The 27,429-nt window shown below is 39.9% G+C and overlaps 1 protein-coding gene across 10 annotated transcripts in view; it reads left to right on the top strand.

Annotated features, from left to right (window-relative positions):
- The window catches only part of IL12RB2 (interleukin 12 receptor subunit beta 2), a 71,715-nt gene that overhangs the window by 36,850 nt on the left and 7,436 nt on the right, over window positions 1–27,429 (top strand). For 6 of the 10 annotated variants that reach the window (XM_072730582.1, XM_072730584.1, XM_072730587.1 and 3 more), the window contains 6 exons: window positions 6,409–6,628; window positions 13,714–13,911; window positions 18,656–18,754; window positions 18,845–19,003; window positions 23,424–23,561; window positions 26,502–26,592. In XM_072730582.1, coding sequence (XP_072586683.1) covers window positions 6,409–6,628; window positions 13,714–13,911; window positions 18,656–18,754; window positions 18,845–19,003; window positions 23,424–23,561; window positions 26,502–26,592 — 905 coding nt within the window. The remainder of the gene's footprint in view (window positions 1–6,408; window positions 6,629–13,713; window positions 13,912–18,655; window positions 18,755–18,844; window positions 19,004–23,423; window positions 23,562–26,501; window positions 26,593–27,429) is intronic. The other 4 variants (XM_072730588.1, XM_072730591.1, XM_072730590.1 and 1 more) reach the window with 1 other exon arrangement.

The raw sequence follows: 27,429 nt of genomic DNA, 5'->3' as shown, positions 1-27,429 counted from the left end.
TGATAGACAGTATATGAAAAGATATGACAAAGGGTTAAAACCACATTAACCTTTCCAGTTTCCTCTGTTAATTTCTTAATCATGGCAGATCATAAACTTTCTGAAATTGTGGTTGAGGCCATCGATCGAGAAGAGAAATATGTGTTTGTAAATGAAGGCAACTCCACTTTATTTATTTATTCATTCATTCATTTATTTCAACAAACATATTCAAGCCTCTCTTTAATACTGGACACTGTGCTGCATGCCAGGGATATGGAAGTGAATAAGACAAATGCAGTCCTCAGGTGCTTGAGCTCATAGACCAGCAGAAGGACAAAATGGGTCTGATTAGGGCGTTCAGGTGTTAAGGAGTTTAAGATTCAGCTGGGGGAATAATGATCAGGGTCAACCAGTAGATCAGGGGAATGGGTGAGGGATCACAGAAGACCTCTTGAAAGGTAATGCTAGAACTGACCCCAGAAGAACGAGTTAGCTGGGACAAAGATGGGAGAACATTTGGCAGGAAACTGGGGACTGTGGATTCAGCATATGAAGGATCACTATAGAAATATAAAACACACCTCAAATGAGAGCCTCATCTATAAGTTAAAATTTTCTTGTAGCTACTTTTAAAAATAAAAAAGAAACAGGTGGAATTAATTTTAACAATATATTTTATTTAGCCCAAGTATGTATGGAATGTTATCATTTCAACGTGTAATCAATATTTACAAATTATTGATTAGCTATTTTACATTCTCCTTATCCTACTAAATCTTTGAAAACTAATGTGTCTACTAAGTGCCAGTGGGTATGTTGGCTAAGAGCTCACCCTCAGAAAGCAATACATCTTAGTCACAGTTCAAGAGCACCACGGCTATGTGCGGCTGGTGGCTCCCTACTGTAATGAACAGCGCCCCTGTAGGGTCTTCACAAGCAGTAGGGAAGAGTGTTAGGCAAACTTGATTCCAAAAAGTGGGGGAAAGATTCGGTGGGTTTTAATCATTTGCTAAATGAAGTAACTCATTCGGATAAACAGCTACCCTCAAACCACAGAAGGCTAAAGGAAAGAGAAAGTAACAAGACCCGTACACCAGTTTACAGCAGAGCCTCAGAGGAAGCTTCTTTAGTACATTTCCTTTGTCTTTTTCTCCCTGTATCTCTCTATGTTGTATGAAGAATATTCCAATCCATATCACATTGCACTGAGGGGATGTGTGCTTTGGGCTTCTCATATGAAAGAAATCCTGTAAACGAGGGAAAGTATTATTTGTAATCTGATTTATATTGATGTAAAACAAAGATCTTTCATAAATCCACAGGGAAGATTGGCTATCAGGAGCCTGAGGCCTTTATATGATTAGAGGAAGCATCCAATCTCAAAAAATGATATTTAAATACAAAAGCAGCAAATGGGAAGCTTTTGATAGTTTTGTTGTAATATTCAGCTCTGTCTCCTTCCCTTTCCCAACAGGCTGGCACAGCATTTCTGAAGGTATTTTTGGAAAGAACGGGGTTGTTTTGCCTTGCTTACTAGTCGTACATATTATACTAACTGTAATGTAGGGAATTTCAGTTGAGTAACAGAATGTGGTCAATGATGAAGATAAAGTGGGTAGCAGAGCATTAACAAGATAGAAAACAGATGGAAGGGAGGTTCAAGTTTTGCTCTAACAAATTTTCTATTATTTTGCTGTTTTTCTGCTGCAAAGTAAGGTAGAAATCATTATGTCAGGATAACTAACATGAGGTATTAGTATCAATTAAATAAGTTCAGGGTAGCAAAACATCTGCAGGTATCTACTGAGCACTAACACAGCTGAAATTCAGAGTTCATCCTCTAGGTAGAGCTGTGCTACTTGGGTTCAAGTTGCAGCTTCACCACTTACTGGCTGTGTGTTCTTAAGCAAGGTGCTTATCCTCTCTGTGCCTTCTTTCCTTACAAATAAAGTGCAGATAGTAATAGCATACACCACCTGAGGTTGTTGCAAAGATTAATGAGAGAATCATGAAAAGTGTTGACTGAGTCACTAGGAGGCAAACATTGTACAGGACGCTGAGACACAAAGATGGGCTGATAGACAAGTGGGAGGACAGATCCACAGATGGATCATTTCAATACATCGATTTTTAAAACTTCCAGATGAGCTTGTCTTTTGAGTTGCTCCCTCACTTTGGACTAGGGTTGCTGAAAGCAATCATGAGTTCTGAAATCAAGGTACCTAGGCTTACCTCACAAATTATATGTCCTTTGTAATCAACTGTATGGCATTGGTGAGACTTCCATACAGACCCATGGTGGGAGCCGAGTCAAGATGGCCTGTCTTTCCATACACTGGTAGAAGAGTCATATGAATACAATGGGAAAAGTGCTAACTATGAAGATTTTTATATTTGAGTAACAGAGAGCAGGAAACTCATCAAGTGTCTGACATCTACCATATCCCAAGTACTCGTTGAAACCATTGCCTCCCTCAACCCATTGTATCTTCCTGTAAGTCTATGCCGTACATAGAATTATCTCATTTTACAGATAAGTAAATTGAGCCTCAGAGAAGTAAAATAATTTGCCCAAAGTCACAGAGCTACTCTGTGATGGAGCAGGAAAGCAAAGGATCTGCTCTAATAATAAAAACTAACCTCATCCCCCCAAAAGTCTGTGACATATTCGAATTCCCCAGCTTTCAAAGAGGTCTTGATTATAACTTCTCTTATTTGATGTAGGCTTAGCTCTGACAAACGGTGTGTGTTTGCTTGTTTGCATCAGGGGGAGTTCAGAATAAAAGATCACTTTATGACAAGTACAGTAGCTTTTTCTTTAAGTCCTAAGAAGAAATTTTTGTCAATTCATAGAAACACCCTTCTTCCCATATACTTAAAACAGGGGTGTCAGGCTGACTTGGTTGGTGGAGCATGAGACTCTTGATCTCAGACTTGTGAGTCTGAGCCCCAAGTGGGTCTAAGATTACCTAAAAAAATAAAATAAAATCTTAAAAACAAAACACAGAGGTCTTGCATTCTAAAATGGACCAGACTTTTGTCCTGTCATGGATATATTCACCAGGTAATTTTTGGTGCTGAAAGCCTTTTCAGCCACTAGAACTCTCACAATAGTTTTATAAGGCAGCAGGCTACATTCCCGCTTCTCTCATAAACCTAAGTCAGAAAAGCTAAGTTTATTAAGTTTAGATTATTTCTCACACACAGAGGAAAAAAAAAACTGAAGGAGGCAATAAGACAGCTTTTCCTGTTTAGCACACTCTTACCAGTAGGAGAGGGTGACAATGACAGGAACACTGGCTTGACACCCCTTTCAGCACTGCCCATAAAGGTACAAGAAGTACCAGGACACCACACACATCCCGGACATTGCCTTCCTCTCTCATGCCCACCAGGGGGCACACTAAGATCTCACCTTACTTTTCTGTGGGGATTACTTGAGTCAGTTTCTTAATCTCTCCAAGCTCCCTCAAGGTCAAGGAGATATGAGGACTAAATGCGACAATAGATGTAAAGCTTCTGGCTCATGATATGTTCCAATAAATGATAGTTTCTCCCTATCTCCCACTCAAATATGTAAACATTAGAGCAAAAGTAAGTTCATCTGAAAAGACCCAGCTGGCTCTTCAGGTGACAGTTTTGGGTTCACAGCCAGTGACCCAAGGCCTGTTGATTCTGGGAACAAAGAATTCTGGATCTCCACCGTCCCAAAATTGCTGACCTGATGTCTTCTGTTGATGCTCCACATTAAAATGTACCACAACCTCACAATTAGACAAGCTGCTTTCCAACTTTGGGCCAGAAGGGTAACTGGGGATTCCAGCATGAAACATAGTGTCCTGTGGTGACCAGTTCATTGTCTCAGGCTTGCCAACATAAGGAGTAGCACATCAGAGGAGAGAGATTGCTAGTCTAAAAGTCAGGAGCCCTGGATTCCACTCTCAGCTCCTCCATCTATTCCTTGAGTGGCCTTAAGTATGTCATTTCATGTCCTGGACTTATTTCCTATTGATAGAATGAAATGTTGAATTAATTATTAATCCTTCCTGGTTCTGTAGTTTTGTGATGATATTCCATTACATCAGGGCCAAATATAATCCAGATATATGCATTATTTGCAAACTTTATATTGCTGTTTTTTTAAAACCAAATTAAACTTTTCAGTTGCTTCAGGAGACTACATGCCAGCTGGATAAATACCTACTTCCCTATTGTCTTATTAGGTTTTTTGTTCCATGGACCATGTTGGACAAGTGAGGCCCATTTTCAAATTGGTGAAAGAGACCAATTGCCTGAGAGATGCTAATGTTTATCCCAAAACTTGAGCCTGATATTTTATACAAGCATAATTCATGGGATACCATATTTATTTCTCTAACTACCTTAACTCACCATTACCTTCTCAATGAGATTTTCAACTCTAAAATATGGGATATGGAAGGGGAGATGTAAGGGTTTAGGCCCAGGCCCTTCACTACCCTCTAGGAACCTTTACTCATCTTTCAGATCCACATCTTTCTTTACAAGATGACTGTAGTGTGTAGTGCATGGACCTCAGTTAGATTTCCACAGCAGCATGAGGCAAGTTCATTGAATTTTCCTGTAAGATGATTTGACATTTCCCTCTTCTTTCAGTGCTCTACCATAGGATTAAATGAGATTGCTGAGAGGTCTATGATGGACAATGAAAGGAAGGTAGTAAGAGCTGATTTACAAGGTGTTATTTTTCAATTAGAGCTCTGGTCTTCAGTTGTCAGATTAAGACTGAAGCCCCTTGCGTTCCTGACAAGACTGAGGAACTTTGTGAGTTTAGTTAACTCTTGAGGAGTGCCTTAGGGAAGGGTGCATGATGTGGAGGTGAAATAATAGTCCTACCTCTGAACCTGCAGAGGAGACAGGGAAGGATAGAGAGTTGAGGGAATGGTCTTCTCCAGCCAGCTTTTGCTTTAATTTATCCTGCTTTTCTCCTGTGACAAAGGACTTGTTTATTAATAAACAGTTCAGAACATCACAATTTCAAAAGCAGTCACTTACTTTAATCCACACAACAGGCCTACAAGATTGACTGTGATGGACAATGAAAATGCTAACTTTCTTGGTTCCTGCCAGAAAACAAAGATGTCTTCTAGGGAAAGGCTGAAAGTGCACCCAAAAGAGCTCTCAGCAACACGACATTCACCCGGTGCATTGACCATGGTTTAAGATCCAGTCCCAGACTTTGAGGATCCAGAAGGGCACCCAGGGTAGGACCTGCTTTAATCAAGTTCCCAGAGACTAAAATATAAAAAGCTAAATGTTCATGGATTAATTTACAATGAGGAATGCAGCTGTTGGGCTACCCAGAAGGCTTGAGTCAGCAGATAGGAACATTCTTTCTCAGCATGCTAATTATTTCAGAAGCCAAATTATCATCAGTAGGCCAATTTATTCACTTAAAGTGAAAAATACTAATTTTAAGTGAACCAGATGTTCATGTTACCCCAGCCTCTTCTGACAGATAAATACACAGGAAACCAAATTATTAAAAGAATGCTTAAGGGGAGGAACCAGAGAAAGGGGCATTTGCCAGTCCTAATATGTGTCTTATAGCACCTGAACCCATAGAAGGAATAGCCTTGCCAAGAAAACCATCATGCTTAAGTCTAGTGAACTCAACCTCTCTCTCCATGCACTAAGCATGGATAGGCACTGCCCGCGCTGCGCTTGGCGGCTCTTCATATTCATTGCTTCTGTTTCCCATGGTCCTTATCCAAACAGGGTTATAATACAAATAATTAGTTTTCTGCTTATTTTCTGGGATTGCTCCCAAATGATCTCAATTGGAATTTTTGCAATTTCAAAACTCATTAGCCACACATTTATAAACAGTGTCTTACTTTCCTAGCACAGATGGTTAATCCAGTTCACTAAGTGTGAATTTTACTAGTTTAGCTCTTGAAAATCTCATTTTTGATTTAATGAGCAGCATTACACTTTCTATATAAAAAGTTGTGTGTGTATGTGTGTGTGTGTGTTTCACAGATTTAAAAATGGAGACTCAGAGGGGCTGAGTACCTTGCTCTGGATCACACAGCTAGTGATGATTAGTATAGATGGAACTGAAACCCAGATCATTGGAATTCAGATTCCACTCTTGTTCCATTGGATGTATTTGAGTTTTCTACTATTAGGAAATTTCATTTTGAAGCAAGAAAAGAAACTCAATGTGTTTTTAAGAATTAGCTTTTAAAAATATAAATTTACTTTTCCCCCTAAATGGTGGGTTTGGGTGGAGACGTAGAGATACACAGTGGAGAAGATGATAAGATGTAAATAAAAAGGTCACTCATATGTAACCTCCTGTTGTGGAGGCCATCACGTTCAGCCACAAAGCATCCAGTGACCTTGTCTGGGAGTACACAAGTAAGTGGATATGTTTTGTTGCAGAATATGAGTATGTCCGAGGCAAGAGGAAAAATCCTCCACTATCGAGTGACCTTGCAGGAGGTGGCAGTGGTGAAAGTCACACTACAGAACATCACAGAACATACCTTCTGGACCTGGGTCATTCCCAGAACTGGGAATTGGGTTGTGACTGTGTCTGCAACTAACTCAAAAGGCAGTACCCTGCCTACTTATATTAACATAACAGACCTGTGTGGGGCAGGTAAGTACCAACTTTCCTTTCATATTACCTATGGGAAACTGTTTCTTACTTATCTCTCATCTCCCATAGGCTCAGCTTAGGGCCTGGCATAAATAGCACAGGAGTTTCAACTTTGGAGCTGACAGCCTACAGGAATTCTTTTGCACTTAGAGTATGAGTGGCCTTAGACAAGTGAATTAACACCTCTGAGCTTCAATTTCTCCCTCTCTAAAGTAGGAATTATATTATCTGTCTTGCAGGTCATTGTGAGATTAAATACAGAGACAAACATAGCAGGTGCTTAAAAATGTTATTAAGAAAATGTTAGTTACATTAAATTGAACACTAATGTCTAGCTAATTTTTCTAGGTGTAAGACTACTATGTGATGTCAAGATCTAGGAAACATTCTGCACTTATAGTCAAAACATATTTTATTTTATTTTTTTAATTTATTTTTTATTGGTGTCTAATTTGCCAACATATAGAATCACACCCAGTGCTCACCCCATCAAGTGCCCCGCTCAGTGCTCATCACCCAGTCACCCCCACCCTCTGCCCACCTCCCTTTCTACCACCCCTTCCTTGTTTGTTTCCCAGAGTTAGGAGTCGCTCGTGTTCTGTCTCCCTTTCTGATATTTCCCACTCATTTTCTCTCCTTTCCCCTTTATTCTCTTTCACTATTTTTTATATTCCCCCAAATGAATGAGACCATAAGATATTTGTCCTTCTCTGATTGACTTATTTCACTCAGAATAATACCCTCCAGTTCCATCCATGTCGAAGCAAATGGTGGGTATTTGTCATTTCTAATGGCTGAGTAATATTCCATTGTATACATAGACCACATCTTCTTTATCCATTCATCTTTCGATGGACACTGAGGCTCCTTCCACAGCAAAACATATTTTAAAACCAATAATACTAAAATGAAATTCTGGCTGTAATGAAACTGCAGTAAAAATTTTCTATACTACAGCACTTTATTACACAAATGTAGACATTTATCAAATTATCTACATTGAAATCTCCCAGCTAGTGATACACATTTTAAGCTGCATGCTTAGAAAACTCATTTTTCAAGATAAAAGCCTATGATTAGTCAATAAAATGGATATAAATGCTGTTTCTCAATGTCAGATCATTGGCCTAACTTTTCCAAAAATATCTAATAAAACTATAATTAAATCCTTTTTAAAAATTCAGTGGAACATTTTATCTACATATGAGCCTAGCAATCATCATTTGAAAGAAGCTTCTACCCAAATATGATTATTTTATATACACTGTTAAATTCTAGTTATATATCTTTTCAGTCATATATTCCATAAACATAGAGATGATAGAGTAGATAAAAAATAACTAAAAGAAAGTACAAGTAAATATTAATGTAACTTCTAATTGGTATATGAATTAGGAATTGCTCTTAGGAGTAAGGGTTGCTCTTACTAGAGACCTGACTACAGTGGCTTATTAATTCTTTCACATAAAAGAAGTCCAGAGGTATACAGTTCAGGGCTGGTGTGACAGCTTGGTGACATCATTAGGATTCCAAACTCCTTCTTTCTGTTTCCTCTGCCAAATTTTTTCAAATTTTTGGCCTCTATCCTCAAGATGGAAATGGTCTAAGATGGCTGCCAGAGCTCTATCTACTTCCTTCTAGGAAAAAGAGGAGAGAAGGGCCCACCCCTCACCCTTGAGGAGCTCTGCTCCAGGTCACACAACACATTTATGGTCATTGTCTCTAACTGGTCATCTGGTCACACCTAGCTGCAAAGGAGGCTTAGAAATATATTTCAGGCAGCAATGTTCCCTTGCTAAAAAAGGACAAAATGTTTGGTAGGCAACTGGTAATTTCTGCCTATTGTTGGTAGGTATGTAGGGCAGAAACGTGAAAAGATGAATTAGTTGGGGGGGGGGTGGAGAAAGCTCAAACTCTATGCATAGTTAAATAAAAATTTTTAAAACACCATAAACAAAGCTTTAGAAGTGTAAATAGCAATTTAAGAAAAGTATATGTCACATTTTTTGACCAAAGGAGATGGATTATCTATCTACTTTTTCAAATAAATAAGAGATTGGAGCCATGAACAGGCAACTCAAAAACTAAATAGAAGAGTAGCAATAAAGATATGAATATATGCATAGTCTAACTAGCAATCAGTCAGATGCAAATCTTGAGAAAACATGAGAAACCAAATCAGACTGAGAAAGAGTAAGTAGAATTAGTATAACCCGTGTGGGTGTATAGGGAAAAGATATGCTGTATGTACCCTGCTGGTGGGTATGTAAATTGGTATAACTTTCTGGAGACGATTTGGCCATATGTAACAAACTTTAAATACTAATGTATCTTTGACCAAAAATTTTATCATTATGAATGTATCCTCAGTAAATGGTAAGTGCTTAGAAGTGTAGGCACAAAGATGATCGTGGAAAATTTTTGAAATAGTGAAACACTATGAACAACCTAAATGTAAAATAATAGAGAGACTGGTTTAATATATCATGACTCTCACCTGCCTTAACCGCACACTAGCATTAAAGCCATGTTGTAGCTATGCTTTTATTGACAAGGAGTGATGTACATAATAAGTGAAAAGATAGGCTTTCAATAGTATATATGGGATGATGCTGTTTAAAATATGTATTTACATGAGTACCCATTTTTTGCCTGATAAAAAATCTAGTAGAATGTATATAGAAATGTTAATAGAGACCATGACTGCATCATGGGATTACAAGTGATTTTCCTTCCCTTTTGTGCTTTATATTTTTATAATTTTTCTTCTATGGCTAAGTTCTGCATATATAGTTTTTAAAGTGAATTCTGTGGAGGAAATTGAACTCTTACCACTATTTAGTATCCTGCTATCGTTAAAATGTAGTATTTCAGAATACTTTACTTCTTCAAATGTCACTGCAGATGGGTCTTGAAACTATAAACTTGATGAATTTTCTGAGTCTGTTCCAGGTGCTTTATTTGGATTTGGTAACAACTTCTTAAAATGACACATTCATTATGTTAGAGCTAGCCGCTTCTTTATTCATTCAACAGTTATTTACTGAGCATATACTACATAAGGCAGCTAGCATCCAGCAATAGGTTAGAAATACTGTTGAGGTCCTCCAGTTATATTTAGTCACATGAGAGGGACAGACATAAATGAGTAAACTGTGGTGCAGTATAAGTGTGAGATTAGAGGGATGCCCAGGTAATTCTAGGAATAGACAAAAGATGAAGCATGGGCTTGAAGGATGCCAGGGAGGGAGGCAATATGTGACTGGGTATGGAGAGACAAGTTGGTGGGAGCCAGGTGAGGGAGTGGAGATATGTGGGCATGAGGGTTTGCTTTAAAGTGAGATCTGAGCAAGCATGGAAGTTGAGGAAAAGAATTGGGTAGGGAAGAATTTAGAGATAAAGGGGACAGAGGGCTAGTTAGTGGAATGAGGACCTCATGGAATGAGGTCCATGGGGAGTGGGAAGATGATGGAAACCAATGGCAAAGAAAGAGGAAACCTGTTCTTCCCAGATTGGACAGGTGTTGCATAAGGATAAGACTCAATAAGAATGAACATGCAAAGGAGGTAAGTAAGATAGGACAGTACGTGAACTGAGCTGTAACTAAGAGGGTCCTGGTCCTGGAAATCTTGGAATATCAAGGGTCTGTTGTGTCTTCTAAGACCGCATCTGAACCACCCAATACAACTACCCAATACTCTTTGTATCCCAGAGTGACATGGAGGACACATTGGCAAATTACACAGTCCCATCCTTGAGTACTCTTGTCTCACCCATATTCTGAATGATCTGTAGGAATAGCATACCATGATTTTGTCTTTGTCTCTTTGAGTATATGTTCACACTACTCACATATATAGCTTTCCTTTTAGGAAGGAAAAATAGCACCTCCCTCCACCCCTGGGGGGGCAGAATTATGTTGATTTTGAGGAAGTAGGGACAACTTTGTCGTAAAAAGCACCTGCCACAGCATTGCCTATAAAGAAGCATAAGAATGATTTTGTTGATTTACAATGAAAATTGAATGTGTGCTAAACCCATCGGTCAACAAGTAAAAACATATTTAATATTTCAGACCAGTCCCTGTGCAAGAATTCTTGAAACCACACGGAGAGTCAGAAGCCAAAACAAACATAAACAGAGACCCACACAGATGTCAAAGACTGAGGCCTCAGGAGGTGAAATAAATAACCTAGATAGGACCACACATCCAATTAGTGGCAGAGCTGGACTGAAAAACCAAGCCACCTGTCTCTTAGGTGGGCACTTATTCTAAATACCTTATGAATTTTATAACTCTGCTCAGAGGCTCTCAGGGAAAAAGGAGATGGGAATGATTGAGCTAAAGAAATAATTTTCAAAGGTGATAGAAATAAGGTGAGTTGTCAGCAGAGTTCTAAAGGAGAGTATGTGCCCTGAAAATTCAGGCTGGTTCCTGGTAAATATGATGACTGATGACTCAGGCAGGGCAATGCCAAGTTGATTTGCTTGGCTAATTTCTCTTTCCAGAGAAAGCAGTGGTCAGAAGGGTTCTTTGGCTATTTTAGTCCATCACCTGGCAAAGTGTACTGGAACCTATAGGTGCTCAATAAATATTTACTTAATGAATGCATTTCATTCTCAAAAAAAAAAAAATCTTATGGCATAGCCAGGACATACAATTCCAAGACAAATGAATGTAAGGGAACCTCTACTAGGGAATTCCATTCCCTGGCAAAATAGACAGTACACAGGTTATAGGTTCTCACCACCAACCAAGCACAGTTCTGAGGATGCCACAGGAGGGACAGGATAGATGGCTGAGTGCAGTGGTGAATAGTGATAAGGGGGAGCACTGAGGTAGCACTTTCTGGTTTTAGTCGTCCTCCTTGCTCTTGTTGCCCTGATATAAACATTGCTTGGACATTTCTACAATGGAGCAGGGAAATCCAGAGAGCAGAACACAGTAACTTCAAAGAAGCCCCAACACCTAACTGTGGAGGGGGGCTGAGAGCAAAGATTCTGATAAACTGATTTCTAAAAGCTATATGGAATAAAAACGTGTCATGAATATCCAGGACCACTTTGAAAAATGAAGGACAGAATGAGGAGGGGATTTACTAACCACATAATTAGACATCACAAGGCCTAATGAGAGCAGTGTGTTCTGGCAAAGACACAAACCCATGAATAAGTGGAACTTGGTATATGGTATATGGTATATGGTAGGGATAGTATCACATTTGGAAAAATTGACTCACAATATGGAAAAAAGAATAAAATTTATTACCTTTTAAAAAGCCTTTTAGCTAGATTTGGATTAAAAACTTAACTAGGGGGATGTCTGGGTGGCTCAGCAGTTGAGCATCTGCCTTTGGCTCAGGGCGTGATCCCGGGGTCTGGGATCGAGTCCCACTTCAGGCTCCTTTCAGGTAGCCTGCTTCCCTTCTGCCTGTGTCTCTGCTTCTGTCTCTCTCATGAATAAATAAATAAAATCTTTTTAAAAAATTAAGGGGATTCCTGGGTGGCTCGGTGTTTTAGCACCTGCTTTTGGCCCAGGGCATGATCCGGGAGACCCGGGATTGAGTTCCACGTCAGGCTCTCTGCATGGAGCCTGCTTCTCCCTCTCCCTGTGTCTCGGCCTCTGTGTGTGTGTGTGTCTTTCATGAATAAATAAATAAAATCTTTAAAAAAAACTTTAACTGGGGAAGGTAAAACCAAAAGCCAATAGGAGAACATGTAATTGAGTATCTTTGTGATCCCAGGATGGAAGAATTTAAAAAACAAGACTCAAAATACACAAGCCACAGATAAATAAGTTTACATATGTCAAAGTGAATAATTATGTGCAGCAAACACATCATGAAGTTATCAGAACGTTGAAAGACTGGAGTATAATATTTCTAGTGTTGAAAACTACAAATGATATCTAGAGTATAAAACCTATTTTTGTAGATCAGAGAAAGACAAAAAATGAGTTAAGAATGTCAGCAGGGATTTTACAGAGGGGGAAGTCAGATAGCTAATAATACATAAAGAAAAGCTCAGCTTCATAAGAAATTTAAAAGCAATTTATTAAAAATAAATAAATCAGAGACGCCTGGGTGGCTCAGCATCTGCCTTCAGCTCAGGGTGTGATCCCAGGATCGGGGATTGAGTCCTGCATCCGGCTCCTTGCAGGGAGCCTGCTTCTCCCTCTGTCTATGTCTCTGCCTCTCTCTGTGTGTCTCTCATGAATAAATAAATAAATAAAATCTTTAAAAATAAAAAAATATATCAGACAATAAAAATAAAACCACAGTTAAATGCCACTTTGCAGGTAGCAGGTTGGCCAAAATTTGAAAGAGGATACCAAGTGCTGATGGGGAAATAAGAATCCTCATGCTTTTCTTGTTGGAGTATCAACTGATTGGCCACTTTAGAGATCTGTGTTTGTGTTTAATGAAATAATATGTGGACTGATTCTATAATTGAGCAGCTGTGTTTAATGAAATAATATGTGGACTGATTCTATAATTGAGCAGCTCTGTACAGATATATTCAGAAACACTCTTGCACAAGCACAGTTGAGGACATGCAAGAGAATGTTCATTGCATCTTTGTTTATGTTAGCAAAAAGTTGGAAAGAACCTCCTGATCATCAGTTGGGACTGGACAGAAAATGTTTGAGGTAGCAGTTGGAGGGAACAAGCTGGATTTACATATAGCAGGATGGACATATTCCAGAAATATAATATTGAGTAGGAAGGAAAAAGTAAGAAAAAGCATTAAATTTACTCCCAGCACATTTCATGAAAATACAAAACACAAGCACAAAGCAACATTAACTTTCAAGGATACACAAATACCTAAATAAACATGTGGGAGGTGGATTAGAAGGATGCATGTATCCATAAAGCAGGTACCTTTGGGGACACAGAAGTGGAAGGTGCAGGGGAAAATAACTCTACAACTAACCTTACACGAGTCCTTACACTAATTAAGAACAAATCTGAAATTCTTAACAGGAAATTGGTTCTTCCTAAAACTTTGCTGGGATGAATTGTTTTTTACATCTTTTCCACCTGTGATTTTGTTTTTGTGCTTCCCCCTTTTTCTTCAAAAAGGGTTGCTGGCTCCTCGCCAGGTCTCTGCAAACTCGAAGGGTGTGGACGACATTATGGTGACGTGGGAGCATCCCGGGAAAGCTGCTCCTGCTGTCCAGGAGTATGTGGTGGAATGGAGGGAGCTCCATCCCAGGGGTGACACGCCCCCTCTAAACTGGCTGCGGAGTACCCCCTACAACGTGTCTGCTCTGATTTCAGGTATTTAATTGTTCACCTTCGTTTTGGGGAGTTACTAAGTTCACTTTTATTTTTTTAAGAAGTCACAGGTGGGAACCCAGAACCTTCTTCAATTATAGGAAACTGCGTAAGAGGGACAGTGATGACGTAGTGTTCTTCAGGACAGATCCTCAGAATACACCACTGCAGCCATAGAAGACCAACTGATTGACTAAAAACTCTAGAAAAGTCAAGTGCCTGGCACAGAGCCATATAAGACAAATGCATCATTAAATCCAAAAAGCATGGCTAAAAGCTAAGTAGTAACCAGTCAGTGTGATGGGCACCTTTCACTTGGGAGTGTAGGTCATTCTCAGAACAATCATGTGTAGCGAGTGTTTGATTATACCCATTATACAGATGAGAAGACCAGGAGATCTTTCATTCCTAGTTCTGCTGCATATTGTTTGTGTGATAATAAATCCAGAATTATCTATAGAATAATTGGCATCTCAGGCCTCAAATCTAAATCTGTCAGAGTTTTCTATCAAGTGATAGCATCTGAAAAGATATTAAAATGATTGGACAGAACTTAGTCAATGTCACTTTTAGAATAAGTTGATGATAGTGATGCATAGTAGAAAGCGCAGGTTCTGCAGCCAGACTATCTGGGTTTAAGTCCTGGCTCTGCCACTTACTAGGTTGTGTAACCTCAGGCAAATTATTTAACTTCTTACTGCCTCAGTTTCCTTATCTGTAAAAGGGGGGAAATAATACCTACCTCATTGGGTTATTGTGAGGACTAACTGAATTAATGTAGAGAAAACACAGTATAAGTACTTGATAATTTAGCTGTCACTGTTATTATATGTGACATGGCTAAGCTTCTCACAGGATTTCAGACTCTAAATTCTATATTTTTATTACACCATGGCAATCATTACACCTGTCCAAGAGGATGGAGACAAGATAAATTAAATAAGCATACATACTACATGGCAATATGAGATCTAGTCCTAAACTGTGGGTCTCTTATAGTTTAGCTGCTCAAACTTCTAGTGGATTGCATTCAGTTGTAATCACTACGCTTAAAGATAATGTCGTCTAGATAACCCAGTGAACATCAGAAAAGATGAACAAGTCATTTGGGGTCTGGAACTTTTAATTGGAATTGAAACCATTTAGGGTTGCTGGATGGCTCAGATTGTTAAGCATCTGACTCTTGATCTCATCTCAGGTCTTAATCTCAGGGTCGTTGAGTTCAAGCTCTACACTGGGCTCCATGCTGGGCTCCATAATAATGTGGGAACCATTTAGCCTGTAGAAGAGAATTCTAGATGTGGGTGGGCAGTTTAATGGCTGTTGCTGGCTTTGATGCATATGTGAGAAAGAGTATGTGTCCTTTGTTACTGTGGGGAACAAAACTAAGTCCTCTACATGGAAATTACAAGGCAGATTCAGCTCAATTTTCCTTACATGTGATAGTCTGCAATAGGACAATTGATTGGTCCTCAAGGTAGTGCATTCCCTGTCCCTAGAATTGTTGCAGTAGAACCAATTTCCCTTTAGGGCTGTTATGCCCATCAAATCAAATGAAACAGTGGGTGGAAAAGGCATTTACTGAACTCTAAACTGCTACAAAATTGTAACACTTATAAACTACACTAGGATTTACCTCTCTGGGATAGTTTGGACCCAGTGATCCCTATACTTTCCTCCTTTTAGAAATTCTATAACACTATCCAAATACCATAAAAGAGATGACGAGAGAGAATGTTTTGCATATTTAGGGAACTAAAATATTTTTAAGTACTTTAGAAATACTCATTTGAATGAAATCAGTATAATACTGGGGTAAAATAACTACTAAAGCTGTTCCCCTGCTTGAAGACACTTGGTTAGCTATTAGTGTTGATGTTATACTCTGGGGGGACAAAAAAACACTTAAAAAATTAGGTAATCTATACTTACAAATTCAATATGGTGCTCTCCAGTAAGTGAGGTAACTCATTGCTATCAGATCTTTTTAAGTCATTTCCCAGAACCTGGCTGGGGCAGAGTTGGGTGTTTTGGAGTATATTCAGGAGGCCAGAATATAATTCAACTCCTGCTTATAGTTTGGTGGGTCTAGGCTAAAGACCATCAGTACTGTCTTATTAGGTAAAAATGATTCTGACCATTTAGAGCCACTCCTTTTAGTATGTAGAAATCTGTAGGTGTCTAGAAATGCCTTCCCCAATGCCTTGGTTCTTTGGGTCCCTCTTCTGCATTCTCTCACTGTACTTCCTCTAGGATCTCTCCTCATTATTGATCATTTATTGTTTGTCTTCTCCCATACCTAATAGATGAAAACAGCTTTCTGCAGAAAATCCACCAAAGGGTTGGTTTATAAATGTAAGGTCAGAGCCTTTGCCCAAGGGTGCCAGATATATGTATATGCACAAAAGTAGTGGGAAATGAGCCAGTTGGGGCCAGACTGTAGAAAGAAATGAAAATCTTAGGAATGTGGATGTTGTGCAGTGGACAACAAAGCTAAGGAATTTTTGAGGTGAGGAATTAGATATGATTAGGGTGTGTTTGTGTAAGAATTAGCCAATAAAACAGGAGTCCTTATGGTCAGAACCAGGGAACAAGTTTGTTAGGTCTCTCCCTTCTTGCAAAGGGAAGTGTCAGCTAGGTTACGATGCCACACTTTCTTCCCTCCTCCACTAAGGGTAGGCTGTTCACAAGAAGAATTCCACAGCTTCTGATATAGCAGTCCCAAGGCCTCCACCCTGAACTCATATTTTGCATGGCAAAATGCAATGATAGCATTTGCCTAATGAGCTTATCTGGAATTCCCACACCTATACACAGCATGGTAGTTGGTCAGCTGCTTCTAGGACTAGAGGTAGCAGCCAGACCCTACTCTCTCCCAAATGAAATATGATTCCATATTCCGTGTTGCCCTTTTGGCTTCTAGGTCTGCATGCCACTACAAAGAATCTTTGGATGACTGGACTAAACTGACTGTGTCCTTTTGTCCATATCACTTGGTTCATGAATACAAATAGGAACTCACCACAGTGTGAGTTTGGATCTCCTCATGGTCTCTTCTGACAGTACTGGTTGCACAGCTGAGCTTTATGTAGGGTACTTGCTGATGTGGGAAACAAAGGCAGAAGTAAAGTTATTAAATTTCCTCACTGCCTACAGCCCACTGACAAGTCCTTGAAACAGACAGAGTGACATTCCTCTAGGGACTCAACTGCCTTGATGTTAACACTTTCTTTGTCAAGGGCTAAAGTCAATCTTAGCCCAACCCCAAGGATCCTGTAAATCTACTTTAACATATAAAAATTCCTTTAGAAATTTCCTTTATCTTTGAACTTGAAGATACGTGTTGGCAATCATCCCCCAAGCATGTGACCCACCGATATACATCAGGTTTTATTAGACAATAATAAATGACCTTTTCCTAACAATAGGTACCCCCTCATAGTCCTGGAAACCTTGCTTCTAAAATTCCTCAGAGCCTTACGCTCTCCCTAACTCCCTCCCAACTTGAAAGCATATAATGGGCCACTCCTCATGACCCTGGCACAGCTCTTTCTGCCCATGGGTCCTGTCCCCGTGCTTTAATAAAATCACTTTTTTGCACCAAAGGCATTTCAAGAATTCTTCCTTGGCTATTGGCTTTGAACTCTAACATTCTTTTCCTATGCCATTTACTGGAATATTTAAGAGACAATGGATTTTCATAGAAAATACACATTATTTAGTAAATTATTCTGTGATATAAAATTCCTCTCCCTCAAAAATAAAATGTTATACCCTAATCAATTGTCAGTGGAGGGGACCAGATCTGCCTGTGGCTGGGTGTTAAACACTATGGGAGGGAGTCCTTACTCTGACCATGTGATCCTATAGTTGCCTCATAGGGATTCTTTCTCTTTTCCCTTTAAATTTCCTTGGGAATTTAAAGACATGTCACAGTATCTATGAGAAGGCCCTTTTCTTTACAGGAAGTAGAATCTGAAATTCATGCAAATAAGGAGTTTTGATAGGAAAGAGCCAATTACCAAAAAACTTCATGACTGACAAAAGATAGCGAAATGTGGCATTTTAAAAGCTAGGGAGTCGCATTACCATTCCCAGGTATTCTCCTCATCTCCACGCTGTGAAGCAAGTGAAATCTGACTGGAGCATGGAGGGGAACATGAGGAAGGAGGGGCAGAAAGAGAGGTTGGATTGCACTGAGCTGAACGTGCCCTGGTTAAGTCACACCTGAATGTATCACCCTGCTGCCATGTCAGATCCAGATAAGCACCAATTAGAGTTAGAAGATCTGTCCAGGTTCTATGCCTGCAAAACACCAGCCATACTTCTCTGTAAAGAGCAAATGATTTGTTTGTAGAAGTCAGTGGTTTTTTTCTTGAAAGTGAGTTGTGTTTCAAAAGCAGTCTCTATGGTTATATTTAAATCTTTGTTGGAAATGGAACAGCTTTGTCTCCTTAATCATGATGACCCTGGAAAGAAACTTCAGATTTGCCTGTCTGTTCACCATGAGGCAAACTTGGGAGGTGGGAACAGTGGCTTCTAGAAGCCCAACGTGGCAAACAGGATGCTGAGATCTTGTGACTTAGGTCATTCCTTCACCCTCATTCCAGACTGTACTTGAGCTGTCTTCAAACTAAGGAGAGCAAAGAAATGCCTTGAATGCATCCATATCAGACATTTAAATGTCTCCCTTTAGTGACTCACATGTGATGCCAAACCTGTTATAAGAACTCCCTTTTCCTTGCAGAGAACATAAAACCCTACAGTTGTTATGAAATCAATGTGTATGCACTGTCAGGGGACCAGAGAGGATGTAGCTCCACCTGGGGTAATTCTAAGCACAAAGGTGAGTCTTGGGACCTTTTGTCAAATTTTGCTTTAGTTCAACAGTTTGGATTTGGAGGATGACAAAAGCCTCCTGTGTTCTACTTTGCAGCACCACGGAGGGGCCCCTACATTAATGCCATCTCAGAGGAAAAGGGGAGCGTGTTAATTTCATGGAACGAAATTCCAGCCCAAGAACAAATGGGCTGCCTCCTCCATTACAGGATATATTGGAAGGAACAGGACTCCAATTCCCAGCCTCAACTTTGTGGTATGTGTGAGAAACAAATGCAGTGGGATCTTTCTTACTTAGCTGTTGGGGAACCATAAGTATGTCCATGCACATACATACACACAGGTGCTAGCACGGTGAGTGGCACACAGTAGGTGCTCAATAAATATTTGTGAAATTAATTGAATGAAGAAAAATACAAAAAAAAGAAAGAAAAATACAAGATATCTAAACACACACACAAAGTTACTGAATATGATTTGTGCAAAGCAAATTGAAGAAATGAAGATAATGGACTAGGCTCTCAGGAGCCGCTCATGTGGGCACATGGCATTTCAGAAAGCAGTAATAGCACTTCAGTACTATTATATATACCCCTGAGGTTTGCAAGGGATGAGTTTAGAGAAATTTTGAACTCCCACATCTATAAATACTATCAGAGCATATTATTTTCTCCTTAAAATGGGTAAAATACAATACAGTTTAAGTAACTTCTTATGACCCATAATTATTCTATAACTATAAAATGAAAGCAATTAAATTCTGGCTAGAGCATTATCCCAAATGATTTCATCTCTCATTTATGTAGCAGCTCCTAGTCATTTGCCAGATTTGATGTTCTAATCTTTGATTTATTCAGAATCATGGTTTTTGTTTTTGTTTTTTTTTTTCCTGGATTGACCTTCTTTTTATTTCATAAACAACTGGCTTTCTTTCAGGAGCATTTATCATGAAGAAGCAATATTTTTATCCCTTCATGAGAGCTGTTAGGTCCAGGAAGAATGCAACAAGGCCACCCTGAGATGTGGGTGCCAGAGAGCTGCCTGCAAGAGCAACTTTTACCTGGGAAACTTTACAGGATGGTCCTTTCTCTTGACCTTAGAAGATCTTCATTATTGCTATTCTGAAAGTTATGACTTTTAATTCTAGTTAATTTTTATTATATAAATAACACCTGCACATGGTAACAAATATTCAAATAGTTCAGAGAGATTTACCATGGAAATTATCTCTTTCTCCATTTTAAGCAATAGCAGTTCTTCACATGTCTTCCAGGAAAAACTTAATGCACATACAAGCATATATTTGGGATAATCATCTGTATTCTGAGCTACACCTTGCTCTTACCTCTCAATAATACATCAGTTCACATCATTCCATATGGATTTACATCATTTTTTAAAACAGCTCTATAGAATTCTTCATATAGAATTCTATAGAATTCATTCATAAGTCCTTGCAATCAGTCTCTTCACTAATCTGCCATCGATAAATAGAACATATAATTGAACAGAACTGCTTCCTACCGGGCCTGTCAATGTAAGTCAGTTCTGAAATGCGCCCCAGAACCTAATGACTTCATTGACCTCTTTGTGGGCCTTTTGGAATTCTCCGTGTGAAATTTGCTTCTGCTCCCCACCCTCCTATTGTCATTTTAGCAGAATTTAAACCATGATGCCTATTTACAATCAACATGGCCATTTGGTTCTTAAAGCTGATCTTATATATATTGAAGAAAACCTCTACCTTATTTTATCACAAATCTGATCATCTAAAGTCTATGTAAGGGCATTTTAAGTTTTATTTATTTTTTTAGTAATCTCTACACTCAAACCGCAAGATCAAGAGTCGTACCCTTCATGGACTGAGCCAGCCAAGCACCCCCTATGTAAGAGCATTTTAAAATACATTGAAGCAAGGTGCAGATTCAAAGTCCTATTTCACACCAATTTAAATTAAGTTTTCCTTTTACTCAGTAAACACTTGATGAATTAGACCTGTCCCCCATCTTCAGAGAGCTCTCAGTCTACTGAGGAAGATGGGAAAGTACGTAGAAGTGATATAGCCACTTTACTCAGGGACTGACAACAACCTATTGTATTTGGCAACCAGAAATCATTGACAAATCCACAAGTACAGTTTTTAGAGAGTGGTAGAGGGCATTAGGTTGAAGACAAGGGAAAGAGACAGCGGAGAGAAGCATTGCAAATGGAAGAGGAGGACGGAGTGCCAAGGAAGGAGGGGTCCTGTTCTCTGTGTCCTCAGTCTAGCAGGCAGCAGCACTAATGGCCCATGGGGAGTGCAGTGGGAGCACTTAGTCCTGCCTGTACAGAAAGGCGGCTTACAGCTAGAGTGGGGTGTCTGCCTTTTAGTACCTTGCACAGATGATTCTGGTGGACAGCCACTCCTCTGCCATGTGCACCAGGAGTGCATTTCCCTACTGTCACACACATTGTGTTTTGTTACCACTTGGCTGTCTTTGTCAACAGACTCTAAGCATCATGAAGGCAGAAGGTATCTCCCCATACTTACAATACAGCCAGGAATACAGGAGGTGCTTAATAAAAATGGTATTCGTTGACTAACACATGAGTGAATATTGCCCTACACTTTGTTAAACCAATGTGGATTGTTAGGTTATAACTAGTTCCCAGTAATTTCAGCTGTTTTGTCTGGTAGCGCTTGACCTTCCGACCTGCAGCCTTTCAAATGATTGGCAACTATCCCATCTTCCTAAACTGGTACCTCCTTGTTTCACCACCCTGAGCCTAAAGTTTCAGACCCCCACGGATTGAATGCCCCCCTTGATCTCTGTCCAGACCAAGCAGCAGAACCAGTATTTCTGGCACGCCTTCTCCCATTACTCAATGCAACCTATTTTGCTAGCCAAACTGCTGGCGCCATCACCTGCCTGACTGCTCCCTCCACAGTTACTATTTTTGATCTTCAAATATACATATGTGTATGTGTTTGTTTGCATATAAACTTCTTTGGCCCAGCGAACAATTCAAATCCCTTCTAAAGTGTAAATTCTCATTTCTAAAGTCTCATTTCACTCTCAGAGCTAATGATGCCTTCACACAGTTGGACAGTTGACTCTGATGCTCACTGATGCTTTGCTGCAGCAAGATGAGTAGAAGGTCTCTCCAAAATTAATTTTTTAATCTCCTGCCTTAGAAATAAAGAAAGAGATTTTGAGTTTAATCACACCACTTAAGTCTGTGCAAGCAATTTCATCAGGTTAAAGTCATCTTGCAATTTTCCACATGGTACATTTTCTCAATAGGATGTTGAATATAGAAATTGCTCTGATAGTCACAGCTGTTAAGTGATCTGCTCAGGCCTCAGTCCCTTTGGGTGGAGTGGCCATGATATTACAGGACTCCTCGCTGCTTACCCATAGTAAGCCTGGGTGTGGAAGTATGAGGGGTCTGTTTTCCCCACTAGATGGTGAACTTTTTGAGGCAGATTCTGTGCCTTTATATACTTGGTGACTTGTCCAGAGCACAAGCTCAATAAATATTTGTGGCTGTTAAAATAAATATAGCGAACGGCTATATTTGACCTGCCCTGAGGTTTGTGAGCTGGTAACTGATGTTGAGGTTCAAAGTGCTGGGTCCCAGTTTCTACTTTGATCACCAGCACAGGCGTGTCTGCTGAGGGAGCCAGCAGGCTACTCCTGCCAGAGTTCTGCTGTGGATCTTGTATCCCCAGCGTTTGAGAAGTCACTCCAAAGCTCACACCCAGCAGATCACTAGAGAAGAATGGCTCTGTACTAATGGAGGAGGAAAACAACATCAGTGCATTGCTCAAAAAACCCCAAATCTTCCCTGCTGAGACTCCCCCAGGAGTGTCAAAAGCAAAAGAGTCTGATAATCTAGGCTTAAACAGCCAAGTATATCCAATCTAGGTACCATTGCTCCTATTTTTAGATTTTATGTCAAATTAAAGCAGATCATCATATTAAACCCATTAAGACTTGTATCTAGAACCTACCCAAAAAAAAGCAGAAAATCAAAATTAATGTTACTTAAATGTCTATTTCATTAACTGCTAAACTTAGCTTGCTTAAAAATTCCATTGAAAACAACTTGTGTATTTGACTTCTTCCCCAAGAGTTCTCAACTATATCTAAAAATGTTGGAAACATTATAGTCATAGAAAATAAAAGGAGTTACTACAGCTACATAATTTCAAAAGCAGAAAGATAGGGGCGCCTGGGTAGTTCAGTCAGTTAAGCGTCTGCCTTTGGCTCAGGCTGCGGTCCTGGAGTCCTGGGATTGAGCCCCACATTGGGCTCCCTGCTCAGTGAGGAGTCTGCTTCTCTACCTCCCTCTGCCCCTTCCCCCAACTTATGCTCCTGGACATGTTCTCTCTCTCCCAAATAAAATCTTTTTTTTTTAAGGCAGAATAATAAAAATTCTTTCAAAAGATTTTACCGCAGGAAATGCATTTAATTATTTTAGTATGCTGTCAAGTGGGACCACCATAAATGACATTGTCTAGGGCCTAGTAAAGTATGTACTAATGAATCAGGACTGTTTTAAAACAGCAATGTGCCTTTCTCTTTCAAATTAATTACAGGATTAACAACAAGAACAAAACAAGTAAAATCATACATTAAAATACTTCCTTTAATAGAAGCCTTTCTTCTTTTTTATCTTTATCCTCCTTTCAGAAATTCCCTATAGAGTATCACCAAATTCACATTCAATAGACAATCTGCAGCCCAGAGTGACATATGTCCTGTGGATGACAGCTCTGACAGCTGCTGGTGAAAGCCCCCCAGGAAACAAGAGGGAATTTTGTCTGCCAGGTAAGAAACAACTTTAAAGATGGTGCGTCCATCCTGGATTCATACATAGGCCTACATTCCCACTGTGTCTGGCATAGAGATGATCAAATGTTCTGTAATTCATTAGCTACTTTCTTGCTGCTACACCTTTGCACTTGCTGTTTCCTTTAACTGGAGTATCCTATCACTTCATGTCTCCTTGAAGATAGTACCTACTTATTTTTCAAAACTCAGCCTAAATGTTTCCTCCTACAGGAAGCCTTCCCAAATGCACCTCCATAATTCTTTCATAATGCACTACATTTGGCCCCTATTAAAAACTCTGAATCCTGGGGCATGTGGGTTTCTCAGTCAGTTAAGCATCTGCCTTCAGCTCAGGTCATGATCTCAGGGTCCTGGGATTGAGGCCTGTATCTGAGCAGGGAGCCTGCTTCTCCCTTTCCCCCATGTGCTCACTTCTGTTCTTTCTCTCTCAAGTAAATAAATCTTTAAAAAGAAACAAAAACAAAAACGAAACTCTGAATCCAATAGGCAGAAACTGTTACCTGTTTATCTTCAAGGTCTAGTATGGTACCCGGCACATAGTACTTTTTCACTAAATCTCTGTTCCAATGACCAATGAAAATAATCTCAACAATAATAATAGCAGCTATTACATATACCATGCACCAGTCTTTAAGTGCTTTGCGTAATGCATTAGTTTGCTGGGGCTTTTGTAACATCGTGCCACAAACAACAGAAAATTATTTTCTCACAGTTGTGGGAGGTGGAAGTCTCGAGTTCAAGGTATCAGCAGAGTTGGTTTCTTCCGAGACCTATGAGAGCATCAGTTCCCTGCTTCTCCTCCTCAAGTCTAGTGACAGTCTTTGGTGTTCCTTGGCTTATAGATCTCTGCCTTCATCTTCACATGGAGTTCTCCTTGTGTGTGTCTCCATTCAAATCTCCTGTCTTTTAATAAGGACACCAGTCATACTGGAGTAGGGTCACCCTATCCAGTCTGACCCAGTCTTAACTAATTACATCTGCAATGATTCTATTTCCAAATAATGGTTACTTTCTGAGGTACTGGAAGTTATAATTTCAATATGGATTTTTGGGGGTGGGAGGACACAATTCAACCTGCGTAACACTACTTTTACTCATTTAATCCTTGACCATAGCCACATGAAGTCCTTGCTTTACATGATTTACCTGGCCACAGTACCAGGTACTCAATTCAAGATGAATAAAGGAATAAAAAGGGATTCAGATAACTTTTATAATAAGGTCCAGAAGGTACAGAAAGATTACCCAAAGTCATAGAAGTGGTAAGTGGCAAAACTACAAATCAAACTCAGATCATAGTGACTTCAGTTAAATTGGAGTATATAAAGAAGTGACTAGCTAACATGGGCTTCCCTCCATTGCTTAAATGGTGCTGTGTTCTCTGGCAGCACCTGTCTGCGTCTGCTCCAAGTATGAAACAAGCTATTCTTGCTTTGCAACATGGAGTATCAAGTTGATCATCCAGGACTTTGTTGCTCTATGCCAGGTACCTCTCCACTGGGAAAGCTGGCAAGCCCTCTTCTCATCCCCTAGTACTCCCATGAAAGTTAACTTGTGGGCAAGCAATTGGATTAACAACTCCACATCTTCCTGTTTGTAGTACTCCAGACTTGTCCCATCTGCCCAGGAAGGAAGGCAGATGCTAAATAAATGTCAATTTGTGCCAGGTGGTAGCAAAGCTGCCTGCGTCAACTCCCCTGTTCAGCCCTGGTGACACATTTCTCACGGGGGCTGGCAGGTCTGTGGCTTCTTGTCCCTCCCTGCTCACTCTCCTCCCTCCACCTGCACCTATCCTGACACTATCAGAAGAATCTTTCTGCAAGACACCTTGATCCCTGCTGGCATTCACCTCCTGTGGCAACTCATCAGTGGTTCCCCAAAGGCCTTCAAGCTGGAATTCAAACTGCTCCGTTCTCAAACCCTGCATGATCTGCTCCTGATCACTCATCTAGCTTCATCCTCTGCCACAGTTTCATCATTCATACTTGAAAGCAAGACCAGACTACCTGTAGTCCCCTGAAAGTGCCGCCCTGTTTGCTCTCTGCGCCTTTGCCTTGTTCTGTGTAGTCCGTTTCCCTAAATTTGTCTGCTTTGCTAGCTCCATCCTTCAAATCTGTGACTTTTGACATGCCTTTGGGAGAACATCCTGGGTTGCCTTTGATGTCATTTCCCATGCTGGTCCAAGCCTACACTGCCTTGTACATGCCTTTTTAAAATGTGTATCCCATGGCATCATGGCTTACGCGTTTACACATCTGTCTCCTGGACTAGCTTCATGACTAGTCCAAGACAGCAGAGCCCATGTCCTTTCATCTTTGCATCCCAGCTCCTACAAGGGCCTGCCTGATATATTAATAACTCAATAAATGGATGAATTAGTGAAGAATCCTGATGCAGAGCAAAACACTTATTCATAGCAAGGAATCAGAACAACTTCAAAGACCCTAGTTAGACAGAAGGCTTATCCAGTGGTTTGGGAAAATCAGTACTACCATTTCTCAAGGGCTCTCTATGTTCAGATACATCACCACATGCTTTATATACACCATCTCTACTCTTCACAACAACCTGCAAGGTAGATGTCATCATTCCTCTTTTATAGATCAAGAATCTGAAGTCCACTGATCACATAGCAGTCAGTGGCAAAACCAGGACTAGAGTTCAGGGCTCCCAGTTCACAGCCAGTGCTTTGTATACCACACCCCCTTCTCCTTTTGCCTTTGTTGGAGGACAGAGCCCTTGTAGGGCTGGCCCCCTTAGGGCCCTTTCCCTGGAACTGAAGGGACAAAAACAAGTTGGCCTCATTCCTGAGCCCAGCTACCTAGTTGCTGTGGGCAGGTGCCAGAGGGTTCACACAATAGTATTTTTAGATATTCATTGCAGATAACTCAGTCACAGGGTTTGCTAACTTTTCAGGTAAAGCCAATTGGAGTGTGTTTGTGGCACCAAGCATTTGCGTTGCTGTCGTCATAGTGGGCATTTTCTCAATGCGTTACTTCCGGCAAAAGTGAGTTGGTTACTTTTTCCAATTTCAGTAAATTCACTTTTTTAAAACGGTAATAGCTGTTGCCATTATGGGTCAAAGAAATGGGCTTCCTCAAACATTGCTGGTAGCAGACTAAATTTATTCAACTTTCTTGGACAACAGTATATGATAATTTTTTTAAAAATATTTTTTCCTTATTCAGTCCTTTTTTGTTTTCTTAAAGGTTTTATTTATTCATGAAAGATACACCCAGAGAGAGGCAGAAATATAGGCAGAGGGAGAAACAGGGTTCCTGAGGGAACCCTGATGCGGGACTTGATCCCAGAACCCCGGGATCATGCCTTGAGCTGAAGGCATCAAAATATATCTCATGCTGTATGGCATATTATATCCATTAAAGAGGCAGAAGAAAATTAAATGGTATACTATTTGCAATATTACATTTTAAAAATGTTACAAAGAGGTACAAACTTTCTCTTTTTAAAAAGTACATATAAATACCCTCATATGCAAGATGTATCTTAGCATTAAATTTGGCTCTATATAACATAAAAAGCCAAAATAATATAACTGAAACTAGCTGACAGTTTCTCATCCAAGTCAAGGAAGTAAACTGAGGCTGAAGACTGGTGTAGTAGCTCTATGGTCAGGAATCTAGGCTCCTTCTATCTTTTTGTGCCAATATCCTCTTTTAGCTTCCATCCTCAAGCTCACTTGGTCCAATGACTGCAGGAACTATAGCCATCATACCTGCATTCTACAACTGCAGAGGGAAGGAAGGAAGGTGCCCACACCTCCCTGTTCAAGAGCCTTTACATGAAGAAGTCAGACGTGACACTTTGGGTCACACCTCATTGG

The sequence above is a fragment of the Vulpes vulpes genome, chromosome 12 (assembly GCF_048418805.1).
Source record: "Vulpes vulpes isolate BD-2025 chromosome 12, VulVul3, whole genome shotgun sequence".
Classification (NCBI taxonomy): Eukaryota; Metazoa; Chordata; class Mammalia; order Carnivora; family Canidae; genus Vulpes; species Vulpes vulpes.
The sequence above is the reverse complement of the archived record's forward strand: the minus strand, read 5'-3'. Positions and strand labels throughout refer to the sequence as shown.